This window comes from Pteronotus mesoamericanus, unplaced genomic scaffold, assembly GCF_021234165.1.
Source record: "Pteronotus mesoamericanus isolate MK-2021 breed Mesoamerican mustached bat unplaced genomic scaffold, CSHL_Meso_final scaffold_408, whole genome shotgun sequence".
In the NCBI taxonomy this organism is placed as follows: domain Eukaryota; kingdom Metazoa; phylum Chordata; class Mammalia; order Chiroptera; family Mormoopidae; genus Pteronotus; species Pteronotus mesoamericanus.
Window position 1 is genome coordinate 7225278 of NW_026555315.1, and position 20542 is coordinate 7245819.

At 57.1% G+C, this 20542-nt stretch overlaps 1 protein-coding gene across 7 annotated transcripts; it reads left to right on the top strand.

Annotated features, from left to right (window-relative positions):
* Window positions 1-697: 697 nt before the first annotated feature.
* Window positions 698-16176, top strand: UBTF (upstream binding transcription factor). Of its 7 annotated transcripts, none has more exons than XM_054593268.1 (21): window positions 698-783; window positions 3707-3831; window positions 5303-5478; window positions 6039-6122; window positions 6219-6374; window positions 8630-8694; window positions 8978-9098; window positions 9449-9559; window positions 9914-10047; window positions 10204-10345; window positions 10593-10634; window positions 10765-10878; window positions 10972-11127; window positions 11471-11626; window positions 11728-11838; window positions 12252-12340; window positions 12435-12624; window positions 13389-13436; window positions 13533-13604; window positions 13689-13832; window positions 13928-16176. In XM_054593268.1, exons 2-21 carry the CDS (start codon window positions 3774-3776, stop codon window positions 14051-14053), a joined length of 2295 nt encoding a protein of 764 aa, XP_054449243.1. In that variant the 5' UTR covers window positions 698-783; window positions 3707-3773; the 3' UTR covers window positions 14054-16176. The 7 variants fall into 7 exon arrangements, with proteins under 7 accessions (XP_054449243.1, XP_054449240.1, XP_054449246.1 ...); XM_054593265.1 differs by lacking the exon at window positions 698-783 and adding an exon at window positions 1102-1245; XM_054593267.1 differs by lacking the exon at window positions 698-783 and adding an exon at window positions 2465-2619.
* Window positions 16177-20542: the final 4366 nt, after the last annotated feature.

Here is a 20542-nt window from a genome sequence, read left to right on the forward strand (position 1 = left end):
TCTTAAGAAATCCCAACTCCCACTTTGACACCCCTCGATACGGCTCAGGGGGAGAACTTTTTGCTCGGACTCCTGGGATCCTAAACCCGGCAGAGGTGAGGGGCATTGAGAACGACGAGAGGCTCGCTCGAAAACCCGGAAGGCCCTCGCGGGGCACCGAGATCGGACGAGGCGGGGTGCACCCCCGGTTTTTCCATGTGTTGCGAATCTAAGAGCTTCTTTCTTGCTTTTTTTTTTTTTTTTTTTTGTAACACCCCCCCCTCCCTTTGCTCTCCTCCCCACCCCTCCGCTTTGGCTTCAGGGTTGCAAAAGCAAAGAGCAATAAAAAAAAAAAAAAAAAAAAAAGCCGCGCACACACTCAGACACACACCAGTGGCGACAGGGGAGAGTTGGAAAGACGCAGGAGAGAAGCAGGAGGAAGGAGGCAGCGGGGAGGGAGCAATGGGAGCGGGAAGCAGGCAGGTTCCCTCGCAAATCCCCCTCCGGCCCCACATCGCCTCGTCGGCCCCGGCAGGGGAGCCAGGAGCCGGGCGAGCAGATGGAGTGGAGCTCGCTCTAGGCAGCAGGCTTGGCCGGAGAATGGAGGAGCCGCCAAGCGACCGGCTGATTGGAAGAGAAACGCAGAGCGATGGAGGCGGGGGTAGGAGGACGATTTCTCTGCGGGGACTGGCGGCGGCGTATACGCCCGGGTCGGGCGCTGCAGAGCTTGGCTAGCTTTCAACCCGCGCTCGCCGGCTCCAGCCCTGCGAGCCCCCACCCCCAGCCCTCCCGACGGCTCCGCAGGTGAGTGCGAGCTGGGGGCAAAAGACCCAAAAGTCTCAACACGCCCGCCCTGCCAAAAAAAAAAAAAAAAAGGGAAAGAAAAGAAAAGCATTTTCCTTTTTATTTATTTTCGTGCAGCCCCCAGCGCGGTGGGAGGGAAAGGGTGAGGCTGAGCCGCTTGGAGGAGGCGGAGGGGCCAGGCGAGGCCAGGGTGGCCCGGGAGGCGGTGGCGCCGAGGCGGCTCTGACGGTCGAGCGCTCGGAGCGGCGCCGCGCTGCGCCGAGGCGGGCGGGCGGGCGGGCGGAGCGGGGCGGGCGGAGCGCGGCGCGTGGGGCTCGCCATTAGCCGTCGCTCCGCTTCGCCATCTCGGGCTTTGTCTGGCGACTCGCTGCCCCAGCGTCTGCTGCGGCGGAGCTGCGGCTGGGCTCTTCGGCCTGCCGCACCCCTAGGTGCCCCTGGCCCGCGCTCCCATTCACACGCTCGGTAAGTGAACCCCGGTGCCGTGGATTTCGGGGGAGAGGGGTTGCTGCGAGTGGCAGCGGCGCCGATCTCCATGCGCCCGGGCAGGCCTGGGGAGACATGCCGGGCTGGATTGAACCGGCTCCCAGAGAGGCTCCTCTGCCGGAGCTCGTCGCTCCCTCGCCCTTTCTAGGGTGTAAGAAGCAAAGTAGATTAAAATTTTTTTTTTTTTTTTTTTTTTTTACAGCGAGGGCATTTTGTAGGGTTTTGGTGGTGGTTTTGTGTGTTTTTTTTTTTAATAGTTTCGGGTGTGCGCTGCTCGGCAGCGAGGGAGCCGCGAGGTAAGCGCCGAAGCCGAGCGCCGCGATTGGCGTGCGTGCGCCCCAAGCTGGTGGCCACGCTCCGGGGGTGAGGGTGGGCGCGGACCGCCCGCTCCGGGAGGCAGGAAAGGGGAGCGGACGAGAGCTAGCGTGGAAGCCCGAATCTGAGCTGGGAAGACTTGGGGGAGAGCTCCGGGCACCCCCTAAGCCTCCTCGGCCGCCGGGGGGCCCTCCAGGCACCCTCTCTGCGGCCGCGCCTCGCGCCCTCCCTTCCGCGCCGGCCGAGCATGCCAGTTCCCCCGCGGGTCTGGCGAGGTCGCTCTCGGCGCCCGCCCCGGCTCCGAGCTCCGCCGCCATCCGGGCGGCTGCGTGTCTCCCTGCCTCGGCCCCCCCCTCCCCGGCGGCGGCAGCGGGAGCCGCCGCCGCCGCCACCACCACCACCACCCCCCCTCCCCTCCTTCCTTCCCTCCGCCTCGGCCGCCCGGGTCCCCCCAGCTCCCGCCCCTCCTCCCAGCTGCCCCCCGCGGAGCCCGCCCGGGCAGGCTGTGGGAGGGAGCGGAGCCGGCGAGGCGGGCGGGCTGGCGCTCGCTCCCCGGGGGTCGGTGTGCGCTCCACGGGGAAGGACGCGCTCGCTGCCCCGCTTCTCCCGCCCCCCTCCCGCTCCTCCTCCTCCCTCCTCCTCCCCGCTCCGGCGGCGGAGGCTGCGGCGGCGGCGGGGGGTGTGCGAACTGAGGCCGGGGCCGGCGGGCGGGCGGCGGGCGGGCTGCCTGCAGGCGGAGGGCGCTGTGCTTTGTGCTTTTCGCCGCGAGGAGCAGCAGGCAGCAGCCACAGCCGCCGCCGCCGCAGCAGCAGCAGCCGCCGCCCCAGCGCCGCCGCCGCGCCCGGAGGAGGAGCCGCTGCCACCGCGGGAGGGAGCTGCGGCTGTGCCCGGCCGAGCGGGGGAGGGCGCCGCCGCTCAGAACCGGGGAGGGAGCCGCCGGAGCGGGAAGCCCGGACGCCGCGCTGCGCTGGGTAACCGAGGCGGCTTGGGACGCATCCGCGATCAGGGCCGGGCAGCGGGGAGCGAACAGCGGATGAGGTGGATGCCCGGAGGGGGCCCGGGGCGACCTCCGGACTGAGGACTGGGCGGGGGAGGGCGAAAGCACTGGAGAGGACGCCGAGAACCGGGGGAGGGGAGGGCAGGAAGCGAGGCCCGAACCGAGCCCGGGCCGCGAGCGGAGGAGGCCGCGCTTCTCCGAGCCGGCAGGCGCAGTTCTCGCCGGCCGCCGGAGGGGGCGGCGGGACCGGTGAGCGCTGCGCCCCCGCCTCCGGGCCGCCGTCCTCCCGCCCTCTCCTTGGCTCGGCTCCCCGGAGGCCGGGGCGGGGGCGCCGGCGGGGCTGGGCCGCAAGCTTGGGGGAGGAGGCGGCGGTTCCCGCCGTGGTCGCGCCTCTGCGCCGGGTTCCTCCTTGCGCGTCGGGGTGGCTGGGCGGTGGCGGCCCCTCTGGCCAGGGTGGGTGGCTCGGGGGCGGGGGGCAGGCCGCTTTTCTCCGGCTGCTTGCCCGCCCAGGCGGGCAGGGACGGCGTCGGGAGCCCGAGAGGGGGGGCGGCGGGAATCCGGATCCGGTCCCCGGGGGCGGTGCGGCCGCTGCGCTCCGAGGCCGGCGGCGGCTGCGCTGCGTCCGGGTCCCCGCCGGGTTGCGGAGGCGGGGGGAACCGGCCGGGGGGGAGGCGGGAGGAGGAGACTGCGGCGCGTGCCCGCTTCCGCGGCCGCGCGCGCCCTTTACCCGCCCTTCCTCCTCCCCCGCCCTGCAGCCTGGGGCCTCCCCCAGGCGGGCGCAAAGGGGAGGAGGAGGGTTTCTTTTTTTTTTTTTTTTTTTTTTTTTGGCCGGGGTGGGGGAAGGAGAGCGGAGGGCGGGCGCTAGCTGCACGCGGTAGCTGGGAGCAGTCTCTCGCGTGGGCAGGGGAGGGCGCAAGCCACCGAGCCGTGCTCCAAGGGCGTGGGGGAGGGGGTTAGAAGGAAAAGGAGGAGAGTTCTTTAACACCCATCCTCCCATTAAATCTAGTAGGGTCCTGACAGAGTCTCTCTGAGATTGGGGCTTGTGCCCCCTCCCCTCCGGGGGAGGGAGGAATAGAAAGTCCTTCACCTCTCTGCCTGCCTGAGTAGAAACTGGTATCTCTTCTAAAGGGTGAGGTGGCTTTGAACCCGGGTTTCCCGGCCAGCGTGAACGAGGAAGTGGCTGGACGGCTGGAGAATGAACGGAGAAGCCGATTGCCCCACAGACCTGGAAATGGCCGCCCCCAAAGGCCAAGGTAGGAGCCCCCACTCTCAGCCCTCTTGAACTTAAATTCTATTTTCCCACATGGCTGTCTGCAGGACCCATTCCCCGTCTCAAGGGTTTCTCCAGTTTGCATTCTCTGATTGAGATGGGGGCGGGGGGAGGATGTCTTTAAGAGTCAAGCATGCCTCACACTGGGGGGTTGGCTTGATCCAAGTTATCAGGCCTTCTATTTGTCAGGCTCCATTCTCCCCTGCCTGAGAGAGAGAGAGAGAGCGAGAGAGCGAGACCGAGACCCTTGCAAGCCTACTCTCTGGGGTTCCCAGTCAGCCCCGGTGTGTCCTCCCCCAGTGTCCTGAAATGGGAGGAAGGATGAAAGTGTGGACAAAGCAGGAGAAGAGAGGGGCTGGGAACGATTTTCAGAGTTCTTTATTACTAAGAGGACAAGATTTTTGGTGAGGTAATTGGAAGGCATATATTGGTGGTTTGACACCCCAAGCTAAGGGAGTTATGTACATATCTAGACCACAGCGCATCCAATAGGGATCCAGAGAGTAGGGGGGCAGGGGATAGGGTGAAACTGAGCATCTGGCAAGGCCTGTGGGACATTGCAAAGAGAGGATTATGGGTTTGTGTGACCTGCTCTACTGAAACCCTGGCCCAAGTTACCAGATGTAAATGCAAATGAGGAGTTCTCTGACTCCTCGCCTTGGAGAGCTGTTCTGTCAGCTCACCTCCCAGGGTAGTCGCCCTCCAGAGAGCCCTCACTGGGGCTGTGTTTCAGTGGCTGGAAAGGGCTGGCCCAGACCATGATGTTTTTTGCCTGTGTGGAGGAGTTGGGCCGAGAAGACAACTCAAGATTCTGGGGGTTCTCCCTGGAGCAGGACCGTGAGAGCCTTTGCCCACCTGCCTACCTGCCTTGCCTTCCAGCTTCCTTCTATGGAAATGGAAGAACTACTTTTATTCCAGTTTTCTTACTTGCTCCAAATCCAAACCCAATGTCTCCTTCGAGAGGCCAGAAGAGACAGGGATGATGGAATGCCCGGGTCTCTAATGTTAGTTTTCACCTGTGCTGGAGGAAAACACCTGCATTGGTTCTCCTTACAGCCCACAACCCATCCTCAGTTGTTGAACAAGTCCAGTTTAGACTTGAACTTGGCGACAAATTTAGAAATGTTGCCTCCTTGCTTCCCTCCCTTCTCTGATAAGCCAGCTGTTTTCCCCAGGGCCCCCAAATCATGGAAGCTTCATTTCCTCCCCTTCCCTACAATAAATAGTACCTTGTGGTGCTCACGTCTGGCTGTCTAGGTATGACACCGCCTGGACTGGACTCCGTGTTCCAGTTGATAAGGCCACAGTTTCTCCTTCGGGCGAGGCCATATTTGTCTGTGTCTTCAGGTGGGACCGGGAAGCTCTGGGGAGGAAGAGTTGAACGCATAAGGACGGGGGAACAGGTGGAGGGATGGAAGGAGCCACGCATGATCACCTTTCTTACCTCTCCCCAGACCGCTGGTCCCAGGAAGACATGCTGACTTTGCTAGAGTGCATGAAGAACAACCTTCCGTCCAATGATAGCTCCAAGTTCAAAACCACTGAGTCACACATGGACTGGGAAAAAGTAGCATTTAAAGACTTTTCTGGAGACATGTGCAAGCTCAAATGGGTGGAGATTTCCAACGAGGTAACTGATACCCCCCATCCTGACATTTAAAAACGCACATCTGTACAGACCCCTGCCTTCACCTTCCTGGTGGGGGAGATGAAACAGAAGTCTATAAACAGGAAGGAAAGAGACCGGGCGAGGTGGTTATGTGGTCGCTTTTGTGCATTTTTGGAGGTGGCACGGTTGACAGCACTGGCCTAGAGTTCTCAGTTCTGCCACTTTCTAGCTCTGTGGCCTTGAATACTTACCATCTTGGAGCTTCTGTTGCCTGAGCTGTTGTGGGGATTGAACGAGGTGCTGGCACGGACAACCACATTGAGGTCAGGTGGTCACCTTGCTGCTGTCCTTGGTGTGTCTGACTGCCCGGGCTTCTGCAGTAGGCGTGGGCCAGTGGCTGGGTGTCTGCCTGGAGGTCAGGGGCTACCTCAGTTGTGTGGCTGTTCGCCTCTAACCATCCTCTGTTAATAAGTTCAGTATAGTGGAAAGTAGAGGAGACCTGTTGGAAAAATGGGGTATGCTCCCGGGTAGTGTCCCCTCCCCTGAGCTTCCCCTTCCACTTACATCCCTTTTTCTTCCAGGTGAGAAAGTTCCGTACATTGACAGAATTGATCCTTGATGCTCAGGAACATGTTAAAAACCCTTACAAAGGCAAAAAACTCAAGGTGAGATTCCAGGAGGAGGAGCACAAGGGGTAGGGGAGGAATGGCCCAAAGAATGGATGGTGTTGACCTTCACTGTGTCCTTGTTCCTCCTTCCAGAAACACCCGGACTTCCCAAAGAAGCCCCTGACCCCTTATTTCCGCTTCTTCATGGAGAAGCGGGCCAAGTATGCAAAACTTCACCCTGAGATGAGCAACCTGGACCTGACCAAGATTCTGTCCAAGAAATACAAGGAACTGCCCGAGAAGAAGAAGGTGGGGGGAGGGGGGCTTCGGTGGGGGGAGGGAAAAGGCTGGGAGCAGCTGGTGTTGTGTGGGTCAGCTGTTGGGGGCAGGGGATGGGGCTCAGACAGAGGGATTGGCATCAGGCACGTGGGTGGGTCCGCAGAGCAGGGTCTTGGGCAGCCACATCTGATCACCCCACTCCCCGGTGTACACACCATCACACACACGGGCACGGTCACTGGTGTAACCCAGGCGAGGCCGGCAGGTGCCGGGAGCAACCACAGTCACAGTGTTCTGTCACACAGCTCTGCTCCCGTGCATACGACCTCACTGCTAGGCCTGCCCAGCATAAAGGCAACCCCAGGAGGACAGGTTATGCTAATTTTGTGAGCAAGGAACTGGGGAGTAGGGAGATGTCTTGTCCCAGGTCACACAACTAATGATGCTAGAGCAGGACTTTGATTTAGTGCTCTGGACTCCCTGTCTAGTGCTCTTCTCATTGCTACGTTTACAATTAGGCTTCCTTCCCCCACGCACACATGTTCGCCCAAGGATACACATTATCCCTGGTGGCCTCATGCTATCCCAGACCATTGGAGACTGTTGACCTTGAGCAGAGGTTACCCTAGCCTCCCAGACAAGGATGGATGGTCCAGTACAGTGAAGTCAAGCAGTTTCTCAGACCAGCAGCAAAGCCCTTGGAGGAGCCTGCAGCTGGGACATGAGGGAGATAGGTCAGGGGGAGAGATGGGCACAAAGAAGAGATGCTAGATGGCGAGCATGGGGCCAGGGAGCGGTGATAGGGGGCAGCAGAAGAAATGAGACAGCAGAGTTGTCAAGAGCCAGCTCTCTGGAGGCGGCACTGGCCGCCGCCCTGTGAGTGGTCCTTTGCCTGGTTGGCACACCCCGGTTGTAGGCTCTTGTGTCCTTGGTTCTGGACTCAAAAAAGGAGCAGGCTTGGCTGGGTAAAACCAACTGCCTGCAGCTGCTGCCTGAAGGGCTCCTTCAACTGCTGGAGCTGTTCTTGACCCTTGACGGGGATATTGAAGAACTGAGTATACAGATGATGCCCCGTCACTCATGGGATGGGAGGAAGAGGCACAGAGTTGGAAGATCAGGAAGGGACAGAAGAAACTGTAGGCAGTGTGCTTGCTGGGTTAGGGGATGTGAGACTTGGGCCTGTTGTGGCTCTCCCCAAATCATTGTGACCTTCGGTAAGTCATTTGCTCCTGTCCTGGTCTTACCTGACTGAGGAGGTGTGGAGGCTCGGCCTGAGCTCCATGGTGCATTTCAGCTCAAAAGGAGATGCTGTGTGTGAGGAGGGCTGAGATTGGGGCCAGCAGGCTGAGCTCTGCTCCCAGTTTTCTTGGGAACCTCAGGCGAGTGGGGCTTTCTTCCTGTACCTGGTGTCTCTGGTGTGAGAGGCAGGGGTTGGGCTCAACCACCATGAGCCCCTGGCCCCTTCCAGTGCTGCTTGTGAATCAGAAAACAGAGAAGAGATGGGTACTGAGTGGGAGTCAGGACAGGAGGTAGGTGAGGAAGGGAAAAGACATTGGGAAGGAAGTGAGAGAGGCCTGTAGAGAGATAGGAAAGGTGCAGGGAGGAGCCGGATGATGGTTGGAAGGGAGAAGCCGGCCAGTGGAAGGGGTAGAGAAGACAGAGAAGCCAGGGCTGATGAGGGAAGGGGGATGGTGTCAGAATTGTGATGGCCAGCCAGAGGCCCAGAGGTGGTAGATGGGGGAAATGCCACCATTTAGGAGACGGAGCTGTTAGGATGTGATTTACACTGGAAGAATTCACTCTGGATTCCCTTCAACACTCCCGTCAACGCATTGGAAACAGGACTCGGCCTGCCCCTGGCCCTGTGGGCCACCCCTTAGGGGAAGACCAGTGTCAGCGGCCCACAGACATGGGAGAGGGGAGTGGTGGAGGCAAGTCTTGCGCCTTGAAACTTCATTGTGAGAGTTCTGAGGTTTGGGGGGAGTCCTAGCCTGGTCGCTGTTTACTGTGTGCCTGGATAATGTCATGTCCCACTCTAGGACTCTTTCCCTGTCTTCAAAGGCGGGAATAGGGTGTAGAGTGTTTTGGGAGACTCCTGTAGCTCCCACTAACCTCGGTTTCTGTTGAGCGCCACCCCTTGGAAGGCAGGCCAGCTCCCTTGCCCGCCTGTGCCATCTTCCATTCATCCACGTCGCCAGCTGGGAGGCAAAATAGCAAGGAGGACGCAGTGACTTTTGTAGCTCAGGCCTTGGGTTGTGGATGACCCCGTCCCCTCCTCCCCCCAGATGAAATATATTCAGGACTTCCAGAGGGAGAAACAGGAATTCGAACGAAACCTGGCCCGATTCAGGTAAGGCAGTGGAGCCCGGCGAATGGGCCGCAGGGCACTGGGTACGGCAGGACAGGGTGACACTGACCAGGGCCTCGCGCTTGCCGTCTTTGAGGCACGGAAGATGGATGGGTCACGTGTCAACCCTCGTGGGTCATGCTCAAGGGCAGGGACAGTCAGACAGCCACTGTCCTACTAGTCTCCGATTGGTAGGCCTAGGAGCTGTGGTGGGCGGGGCGGCCAGCTGGGTCTGCCCTGGCAGGCTCTCCCACCGCCTGCTGATTGTCGCTCACACCCTGGCTAGGGAGGATCACCCTGACTTAATCCAGAATGCGAAGAAGTCGGACATCCCCGAGAAGCCCAAAACCCCCCAGCAGCTGTGGTACACCCACGAGAAGAAGGTGTATCTCAAAGTTCGGCCAGATGTGAGTGTCTGGCCCGGGGTGGGGGCAGAGGGCACATGGCGGTGGCAAGGGGGGGAGCCGCATCAGGTCGGCTGGGCATGGAGCAGGAGAGGAGGCCCCGCCCCAGGGGTGGGCTGCATGGACAGGGCCCGGGCCAGCTGGCGTGCAAGCGTGTGCGTGCGTGTGTGTGTCTGAGCCTGCCCCTGCACCTAGGCGGGACCCCCGCCTCTCTGCCTTCCCCTCCTGGCCTGTGGGGGACACTCCTGTGACCTCCTGTGGCCTGAGGGGGCGGGGGCCTCTGTGCCCCCCACCCCCCTCCCTTCCCCCTGCTCCTGGCTGCCTGTGTGTGTCTGACGGCTTTTGGTTTGCAGGCCACTACGAAGGAGGTGAAGGACTCCCTGGGGAAGCAGTGGTCTCAGCTCTCGGACAAAAAGAGGCTGAAATGGATTCATAAGGCCCTGGAGCAGCGGAAGGAGTACGAGGTTAGGCTTCCGCTGCGCTCCTCCCCATCCGGCTCTTCATGAGCCTCTGCCCTCTGACTCTGGCCTCCGCGCTCCGCAGGAGGCAGCCACTCCCATCCTTCCACTGAGGCAGGGGCCTTCCGGGCCCCTTACCTCTACCCCTACCTTTCCCATGCCCACACCCCCCGCCCCCGCCCCCCCACCGTGAGATCTCAGGCTAGGGCAGGGCAGGGCACCACTTCACGTGTGACGCAGCAGACACACGGCCACCCCCCAGCTTTGCTCCCTGCTTCCCCTTCCCAGCGGCTCTCCCCCTTCCTGGCCCCGGCTAACCCCACACCCCGTTGCCCTCCATCCCCCTACCTCACTCTGCAGGAGATTATGCGTGACTATATCCAGAAGCACCCTGAGCTGAACATCAGTGAGGAGGGCATCACCAAATCCACCCTCACCAAGGCCGAACGCCAGCTCAAGGACAAGTTTGATGGGCGACCCACCAAGCCACCTCCGTGAGCGCTGCCCTGGGGTGGGTGGGTACGTGGGCAAGTGGGCAGATAGCTCGCTGGTGAAGGACCTCGGCCCAGGCTGTGGAAGCGAGGAGGCCTGCTGCCCAGGGCCACTCTGTCACTCACAGGGACGCTCTTCCCTTTCTGCGGTTCTGACAGGAACAGCTACTCGCTGTATTGTGCAGAGCTGATGGCCAACATGAAGGACGTGCCCAGCACAGAGCGCATGGTGCTATGCAGCCAGCAGTGGAAGCTGCTCTCCCAGAAGGAGAAGGACGCCTACCATAAGAAGTGTGACCAGGTGAGCTGCCCTTGGAGGAGAAGGGCTCCTGGAGGCGCTTGGGCCTCTGCTTCAGGCTTGGTGTTGTGCTGGGTTTAGCACCTGAGTAGGTCGGCAGATAAGGTCAGGCCTTATGCCTGCCGTCCGTGGAGGGAGACAAGGGCCCGTCCAGGCTCTAAGCGGCTGCTGAGGGCTCCTGTTCCCAAGCACCGGGGGATTTAGAGTGAGCCTGCTCGCAGACTGACCCTGACTCCCCTTCTTTTCCCAGAAAAAGAAAGATTATGAAGTGGAACTGCTCCGTTTTCTAGAGGTGAGTGGGTGAGGCAGTGGGCAGAGAGAGAGAGGAAGCCTTGGGGTTGGTGGCGAGGCCCTTCCAACAACCTGTGAGCACACGGGGACCGGTCGCACAACTCCACGCTGCCTCCTCTCCCCCCGACCAGAGTTTGCCAGAGGAGGAGCAGCAGCGGGTTCTGGGGGAAGAAAAGATGTTGAACATCAACAAGAAGCAAACCACCAGCCCAGGCTCCAAGAAGCCCTCCCAGGAAGGGGGCAAGGTGGGCAGGGAGCACCACCGAGCCGGTGGGGGTGGGGAAGGCGGGCGCCCTGTCGACACCCTGAGGACTCTGGCCCTCTTTGCACACCTACAGGGCAGCTCAGAGAAGCCGAAGAGGCCGGTGTCAGCCATGTTCATCTTCTCCGAGGAGAAGCGGCGGCAGCTGCAGGAGGAACGGCCAGAGCTCTCCGAAAGCGAGCTGACCCGCCTGCTGGCTCGAATGTGGAACGACTTATCAGAGAAGAAGAAGGTCAGGCTGGCCAGACCAGGGGGGCTGCCGCGTCTGAGTGTGGTGGGCCGCTTCTTCCCCAAGGGCTGGCTGCCTTGTGTGAGCCGCACTTGTGCCTGGGCTCAGACGCTGGGGCCCGGGAGCCCAGCAAGCCGGAAGGCGGGAAGCTGTCAGCGGAGGGCTGTTGGCTCCCTGGGGAGCCGCGCTGGTGGGCGGGGCTGCGCCCTGGGCTGGAGGAGTCTGCGCCAGCCCACGCCTCTGCTTGTCCCACCCTTGCAGCGGTGGGGAGCCTTCAACTGCTGGATGGGGAACGCGCGCCCCCTGGGGGTGGCCGGAAGGCTGACGCCTGGTGCCATCTCTGCAGGCCAAGTACAAGGCCCGGGAAGCTGCGTTGAAGGCCCAGTCCGAAAGGAAGCCGGGTGTGGAGCGCGAGGAACGGGGCAAACTGCCTGAGTCACCCAAGAGAGCGGAGGAGATCTGGCAACAGAGCGTCATCGGTGACTACCTGGCCCGCTTTAAGGTAGCAGGGAGTGGGAAAGGGGCTGTTCTGCAGCCTGTCTCCACAGGCTTCCTCCTGTCCCTGGTGACCCCTCCCACAGCTGATACCCCGTCTGCTCCCAGAATGATCGGGTGAAGGCCTTGAAAGCCATGGAGATGACCTGGAACAACATGGAAAAGAAGGAGAAACTCATGTGGATTAAGAAGGCAGCTGAAGACCAAAAGCGATATGAGGTGGGAAGGGGCTGTTAGGTAGTGCAGGGGAGTGGGATGGGGTGGAGCTGGGACCCTCCCCTTAAAACTTGGGAACCCCTTTTTGGTTGTGCCGTTTTCCTCACTGCATGGGGCTTGGAGCCCAAAGTCCCAGCTTTCGTTGTGTGACACAGAACAAGTCTCTTAATAATCCTTCTTTGAGCCTCAGTCACGCACCAGTAAATGGATGTGACGTTTGTAGTTACGAGAGCCCTTTCCAACAGCAGTGCCCAACACAGATGTGAATTGTTGAGAAGTTGCTCCCTGGTTGTTTGTCCTCCTTCCTGGCACATAAAAGGAGTGCCAGCTGAGGCAGTGACAGTATGGGGCAGGAGGTAGGAAAATGTTGAGAGGTGGAGATACGATGAGTATAATGTTTCTGGGTTTCCCCGCAGAGAGAGTTGAGTGAGATGCGGGCACCCCCAGCTGCTGCAAACTCATCCAAGAAGATGAAGTTCCAGGGAGAACCCAAGAAGCCTCCCATGTGAGTCTGGAGCCCACCCTGGGGGTGGGCAGGGTGGGGCTTGAGGGCTGTTTGGATGGTATCCTGACCTCCCTGCACCACCTCCACCTCTCAGGAACGGTTACCAGAAGTTCTCGCAGGAACTGCTGTCCAACGGGGAGCTGAACCACCTGCCGCTGAAGGAGCGCATGGTGGAGATTGGCAGCCGCTGGCAGCGCATCTCTCAGAGCCAGAAGGAGCACTACAAAAAGCTGGCCGAGGAGCAGCAGAAGCAGTACAAAGTGCACCTGGATCTCTGGGTCAAGGTGAGAGGGCAGGGGCCTCTGGAAGGGGGAGGCATCATGCAGGCTGGTCTGCACTCATGATTTCACTTGGTGTGCCAGCAGCCCTACAGGATAATGGTTACTATCAAAGATAAGGAAACCCAGGTTCAGAGAGGTTAAATAACTTAACCAAGGTTACACAGCTAGTAAGTAGAAAAACCCAAATCAGACTCCCTTTTCCTTCCCAGTTGGGACCGGGGAACCTCTCCCGGATTCTACCTTGGCCCTGTTCTGTGCCTTGGTTTAGCAGCCACGTCTGTAAAATGGAGTCACTTACATCCTCCCCAGCCATCCAGGCAGGTTGACCAGTGACCCAGGGAAGGAGTGGGGCTTAAGTATTGCAGAAGCTTGGTGAGCCCCAGGCTGCCTCATCAGTGGCTCCAGGCTTGGCCTTGGGGTGGGAGCGATGGCGCCAGGCTTTGGGGGAGGAGTCGTCGTCACAGGGACTTCTGTGAGCTGAGGAAGGCCCTGCCTATGGCGCGCTGATGTGAGTGAAGTAATGGGGGGGGGGGGGCGTGAAAAATAGTTCTTAAGACAGGGTGGCTAGAAAGAATTCAGAGCATCTTAAGTAGAAACGGCAGAGTTTGGTTCTTAGGTGCCGGGTTTTTCTGTGGAGACCTGAGGTATAGGGAGACCAGGAAGGGTGACGGCGGGTAGTGATAAATGCTGGGCCCACCACCTCGCACTTGGTTAGCAGTAGGCTGAGTGGTGTTCCGACCCTTAACATCCTCCTTTGTCTCCCCCAGAGTCTGTCTCCCCAAGATCGTGCGGCATATAAAGAATACATCTCCAATGTAAGTCTGGGAGTAGGGTAGCACTGGGGTAGGGGTGAGTGTGGGCATCCGCGAATCACGGGGGCCCCCTTTCTCTGTATATCTGTTCTCCTGCAGAAACGTAAGAGCATGACCAAGCTGCGAGGCCCAAACCCCAAGTCCAGCCGGACTACCCTGCAGTCCAAATCCGTAAGGAGTCCTCCCGAGGGGCGGGGGTCCTCAGTGCCTGGAGTGGTGTGACAGAGACCACTGATGCACCTCTGTCCCTCCCAGGAGTCTGAGGAGGATGAGGACGAGGATGAGGATGAAGAAGACGAGGACGAAGAAGAGGAAGATGATGAGAATGGGGACTCCTCTGAGGATGGCGGGGACTCCTCCGAGTCCAGCAGCGAGGATGAGAGCGAGGAGGGCGATGAGGTGACGTGGGGGTGGGCAGGCACGATGGGGAAGTGGGGGGCCCTGCCAGGAGGGCCACCTGCTGATGGCCTGTTTCTCACTGCCCCTCCCCCCAGAATGAGGAGGATGATGAAGATGAGGACGATGATGAGGACGATGATGAGGATGAAGACAATGAGTCTGAGGGCAGCAGCTCCAGCTCTTCCTCCTCGGGGGACACCTCAGACTCTGACTCCAACTGAGACTCAGCCCCATCTGGGGCTCTCCTCTCCAACTGACCGCCTTTGTTTCTCCCCCTTGTTCTGTCCCCTGCCCTCCCCCACTTTTTTCTTTCTTTCTTTCTTTTTTAAACAAAATACGGTGGGGGGAGGGGCTGGAGGCGCCCAGGCCCGCACTCTGCAGCCTCAGAGACATCAGCCCTGGGGGCCTCCAGGGAGTGCAGCCATCAGACTGAGCCACCACTGGACTGGACCGTCCCCCCTCTTCTGCACTTGCGGTTCCGGCATGGACAATGGACCTGGGAGTGGGGTGGGGGTCCCAAAGAGTTCAGTGAGGCCCTCTGCCCTGCAGCCCAACCTAAGGGGGGGGTGGAAGCTTGGGGGAGGACCCCTCCCTTCCCAGAGGGGCTTGCTGCCTGGACGCCTACTTGGAACTGGAGGCAGGGAACATGGGGAGAGGAGGGCAGGTGCCTAAGAGAAAACAGGCACCGCCCCATAGCCCTCTCCCCTGCCCCCTGCAGAAAGGAGCTACCTGGACCCACTCATGGGGGGAGGGGCAGAGGTGTTTTTTATATATGTGTATATATTTTTTTTTTAAGCTCTGAGCTGTCAACGAGACGTTTCCTACCGATCTCGGCTGCCGTCTCTGTTGTCATTTCTGGGAGAGGGAGGGTTTAGGGGGGTAGGTTTGGGACTTTTTAAAAACTTGATACGTATGGAAAAGTGTGTGTGCGCGCGCGTGTGTGTGTCCTGTACATAGCATGGGTGCACCTGTGGATGTGTGCAAAGGCACATGTGTGTGTGTGTGTGTGTGTGTGTGTGTGTGTGTAAGAGAGGGGGAGCCCATGTCAGTCCGTGAATCTGGTAAAAGGGTTGGTGAGGGCCAGGGAGACACTGATCCCGGTGGGGAAGGCTGGCGCTGGGAAGGCTGGAACAGACTGCCCCTTTCTCCATATCCTCTGCTTTGCCTAATCTCTGATTCAGTTTTGGGGGGCGGGGGGGAGGTGCTGAAGCCATTCTGATGGTTCCTACCAGTTTCCCTCTGCCAGGGCCATATGATTCTGAGCTGCTGCTGGTCTCCAAAATCGAACAGGACTGCGGGGAGGGGGACAGACCAGGTGAAACAAAGCTTTTATTTGGCGGGGAAGGCCTCCCAAGTTCATCTGAAGGTTTACCTGGCCCCCCCCCGAGGCTCAGAACCTGGACTTAAAGAAATGAGTTGCAAGTTTTTACCCCTCCTGCCTTTCCCCCATATCCTCCAGCTCCCCTGCCCCCATTTCCTTTGATTTCTCAGGTCTGCTCCCTTCCCACCCCCCAAACCCACAGCTGGGGAAGAGGCCTGCAAAAGCTGCTTTTGCAGCGATTGCTCTCATCGTTCCCAGCCATCCCCAAGTTTTTGGTGCCCTGATTCTTAGACTCTCAAGCCAAGCCACCTTGTCTTTGTGGATTTTTTTGTTTTTGATTAAATTTTGGCTCCCCCTCCCCCAATCATGTCACTGACCTATTTAATTGGGGCTCTGTGGTTTTCCACCTTCCCCCTCCGAATGAAGCCAAGAGATGGGGGAAGAGGGAATTCCGCCTAGGACGTGGGGTAGGAAAGGTGGCTCCTGCTCCCAAGGCAGGCTGGCAGTCTGCTTTGCCTTGGATGTGGTGCTGGGGGTTGGGGGAGCTAGGGAGGGACACTCCCCACTCCCACTCCCCTTCCTTTGTCCCTATCCTGGAATTAGGCACAGGGGCTCATAGGTTCTATTTCTTACCAAGCGCCCCTGCAAAGAACCGCATACCCTGTTTGAATGCCCCTGCGCTGTTGTGTTTTAGTGGAATGTGCTTTCATTTAAAAACAACTTTGAATTGGGGCGCTTTTTTTTCCTGTTTTAAAAATTGAAAAATTCTTACAGTACAAACAGGGCTGTAGGGGTGGGGGTGTTGGTGCTGTAAGAGGTCACTCTGAGTGCATTTTGGCACTCGGATGGGATGGCTGGGGTGGGAGGACCCCCGCTCCACCCCCTTTTTTTCTAATATTTAAGGAGTGTTTTTTGTAGGTTTCAACAACAACCACAACTTGAATTTGTATCATGGGAGGGGGGAGTGGCTTAGAGGTGTCTGCCTAAGCTTAAAGCCAACTGTGGAAGTTTTGTTTTCCCTTTTTTTGTACAATAAAGTGAAAAACAAAGGTCTGACTGCTGTGTGGTCACTGGAATCAATGAAAGCAGGTAACCCAGGGGGTTCAATGTGAAAAGACCCTTGTTTTGAAGCCAGCTTGTTGGCCTTTTTCTAGAACCACCTTCCTCTTTCCTAAAGATTCCATAGGCAACCTACCTTCATATTGTTCTGTGCTACTGTCCTTGTAGCACATTTCATTTCAGTTTGTTCACCTTGCGTTGTCAGACCACTAAGGACTGAGTACAATAAATGACATTTACTCCCAGAGTGCGTTGCCGTGGGAAATGAGGGGTGATGAACTATTAGGCTCAGGGTCTCACCATGGTCATGGGAGGGCTTATAGTTGGGAGCTGGAGTAACCCTCCTACCGTGAGTCCTCAGCCTCATCCACGGTTAGGAGTGACTTTCCTAACTCCACCCAGATGTCTGCTGGAACTCGATGACTCGCTCTCTGCAGTAAAGGGAGAGAGCCTTCCCGCACAGCCCTTGGCTGGGTTCCTGGAATCCCCAGGCGCTGAAGACCCAGGCCCTGTCCAAGAGCTCTCCTCTCAACTCCACACTCCTTTCCTATTCTTGGCAAAGCTTCTGAAAAACTGCCCCTCATGGTCTCCCATTTCCTCACCTGTCACTCACCACTCCCAAGGTGACTGTAAAGTTACTAACACGCTCATCTTCACATCCAGTGGGTACTTGTCTGTCTCCTGACTTCTGGTCTACTCTGCTTATATCAGCTCCTCCTTCTATCCTAGGTGCTCATGTCACTCAGGGAACCTCCAGTTAGCAGCCATAGGTAAGCATTCCAAAAGGTGGTGTCTACAGGAACCACTCTTCCAAGTTGCAGACCTGTATAGACTTCTGTGTGTCCTCTGGGATACCTTGCAGGTATCTCACACCTCAAGAAGCAAAACAATCACCAGCCACCTAGTAAGTCAATCTAGGACCCAGGGTTTCAGCCTTGACTCCTCTCTCCCTCTTTCACTTCCACATTTATTCCTTTGCCAAGACCTGTTCATTCTACTTCCTGCATTTCTCTGAAATCTGTCTACCCTTCCCCACTACTGCCATCCCTGTCCTATTCAAGGCCACACCGTTGCTCAACTTCTGCGAAGACCTCCTAAAGTTCCGCTTCCTGCTTGCACCCTTGCCCCCTACAGTCCGTTCTGCACATAGCAACCCAACTTGTCTTAACAAATCTGATTATTTCTGTACTTGATAATTTACCATGTCTTACTTACCATGACCCTATGAAGTCTGGCCCTTCTTTCCTTCTCTCACTCTTTCACCCCACCCTCCCTAACCACTCACAATTATCCAGCCACGTGATCTCTCGTTGGTTCTTCACAATGCCTACCACAGGGCCGTTGCACTTGTTTTCTCTGCCCAAAATGCTATGCCCCAACTCTATACATAGCTGGTTTTCTTTTTTCAGGCCTCAGCTCAAATGTCACCTCACAAACAGGCCTTCCTTCCCCACCCTCTCTAAAGAGGCCTCCTCCTACAGCTCCTTGATTATGTATTTGTGTGCTTGTTCATTTTCTAGCTCCCTAAGTAGAAGACACCATATCTGCTGTTCATTACAGTAATCCCAGTAAAATTGTCTGGCATACATTTGATACTCAAAAAACATTTGTTGAATAAGTAAGTATGGCTTACAAGGCCCTGGGGGATCTGAAGGCCCTGGGGGATCTGTTGCTCCTGCTTGCTTCTCTGCCCCAATTCCAGCCACACCAGCCATCCATGTCTCCAACATACCATACACTCTCTCCGGGCCTGCACACACTCTGCCTATACACATAACAGTCCCCTCTGCCCAGAATGTTCCTCTTCATCTCTCTGCCTAGGTTTATTCAGGGCTCCACTTAAAAGATCACTTCCTGGCCCTGGCTGGATAGCTCAGTTGGTTAGAACATGGTCCCAATACGCAAAGGTCGCAGGTTCAACCCCAGTGAGGACACATACCAGAATCAACCAATGAATGGATGAACAAGGAGAACAACACATCGATGTTTCTCTCTCAAATCAGTAAATAAAATTTGAAATAAAGGAGCACTTCCTCCAGGGAAGCCTCCCCTCATCCCCTGACAAAAATAGCTCCACGCCACTTTTTTCTTCAATGACCTGGATGTCATCAACCAGGCTTTTGCTAGGCTATAAGTTCCACTAGGACAAGTATGTCTTCCGGTAACCCCAGAGCCTTACCCAGAGCCTAAAATAAGTGCAGTCCTTAGTGTTTATTGACTGGTGATAACTGTGGAGACTGGGCATGTGCCCAAAGAGGTCACCATCACAGAAAAGCCCAAGCAAAGTGCTGAATGAATTGTACAATCCAGTTGTAAAAGAATTTGGTCTGAGGATGGCCACAGGTGGGTAAGTGACAAAGCATTTAGGTAAACAGGGAGGAGACAGGAAGGCTTCCTGCTTATGTGTAAATTCCTTAGGGCAGGATATACTATGCATATTTAGAGACAGATCAATGGAGTGGAGAATTCCTGATTCATGCTGTGCAGGTACCTGAGGCCTGGCCTCACTCCTTTACTCTGGACCCAAGTTCAACTATTTCTGAGAGTCTCCACCAGCTGATCTCATAGTAACTCCAAAGTATCCCAAAATGAATTTTGTCATGCTCCTGTATCCTTACATCTCAGAGTTCCTATCTTGGTTAAAGGTGTTCTCAGGCTCTCTCTCTCTCTTTTACCCCACACACCTCAATGGATAATAAAAACCTACTGCTTCTGTGCTGGCTGAATGGCTCAGTTGGTTGGAGCATCGTCCCGTACACCAAAAGCTTGCAGGGTTGGATTCCTGGTCTCACTCCCTCTCAATTTCTCTCTCATCAATAAACACATCCTCGGGTGAGGATTTAAAAAAAAAAAAAAAGAAAGAAAAATAAGTAAATAAAAACCTGCTCCTAAGGTTGTATCCAGACTCCACATTCCTGAGTTATCTACTTAAAATGCAAGTCTGTTCAAATGATTACGCTCGAAGACTTCTCATGGCCTATGGGTTTAAAGCCCACAAACTCCTCAGCATACCCTTAGGCCTGTACAGTCTGACCTACTCACTTCCTGCTGCTTCCCCACCCATTTCTATGTTCCAGCCAATCAATCCCCATTCTGATCCATATTCTGAAGCTTGCTGTTTGGGATGTCTAGTGCCTTCTTAGCCTAACTTAACCTGGTTCATCTCCCACTACAAGATACCTTTCCTGACCAACTCCCATATATCATTTGATCCCTCATCCCAGCCACCTCCGTCTCCTATGTGTATCTCTCTTGTTTTTATCACATGGTTTTGCAATTATTTTCCTACAGGTCTTTCTACACCACAAATTGTGAACTTGGGGAAGTACAATTGTCGTATTTCATAATTGCATTCTAGCATAGATAAGAATTCTTACAGAGCTCCGTAAGAACAACAGCTAAGATTTACCAGGCACTTACACTAAGCTAAGTTTCACATGCACTGACTTGTCAATCCTCATAACCGCCTAATGAGATAGGTACTATCATTGTATCCAGTGACAATAGAGGAAACTGAGGCAACAGAGCCCATTCGCCCAAGTTCAGTGGTCAAGTCCACAGACTTAAATTCAGATCTGATTCCTGGTCTTAACCACATAGTACTATCTACTCTATAAATGTTTGCTAAAGATTAAAGGGCCAATAATGGTCCCAAAGTATATGACTTAAGACTTTCCTCCTCGTTTAATCTTATCTTCTGAGGGGAGAGGGCTCTCATACACCCATTCCCGGACTCCAGACACACAGTAACCGAGATGGAAGTGCCAGTCTAGGATCTACTGCGGCTGGGAGGCCCTTTCCTCCAGAAGGTAAAGGGGGACTGTGAGAGCGGGCGGATATGGGCACACTCAGCAGAGTCATTATGTCGGGGGAAGGGTCTGGCCGGTGCCAGGCAGTCTATCTAAGGGGGCGGGGGGAGGGGGGCGGTCCACCGTGGGTTCCGGAAGCAGGAAAGGCGAGCAGGTGTGGGATCTAAATTAGGATGAGGGCGCGGAGGACGCTCTGCTCAGAAGGGCACAGCTCGGCATCCGCTCCCAGCGGAGGACCCTCATCTCGGGCGTTTGTGGGTTCGCAGGCCTGGAGCGGGCTAACACCCGTCCAGAAATGGGAGACGGAGGTTCAGACGAGCCCCTTCAGCTTCATAGATTCTTTTGCCCTAAGGTGCTAACTGCGCCTGACTTTAACTCTAGCCTCTTCACAGAAGTGGCTGCACGCTTCAGGGTAAACGCCGCGGTGGAGAGGCTACGGGGTGGGGGGGGGGGGGGGGCGGGAAGAGCCGGGAGCCCCGAGGGAAGGGCGGGGGAACCTGGGCCGGAAGGCGTCCCAGGCT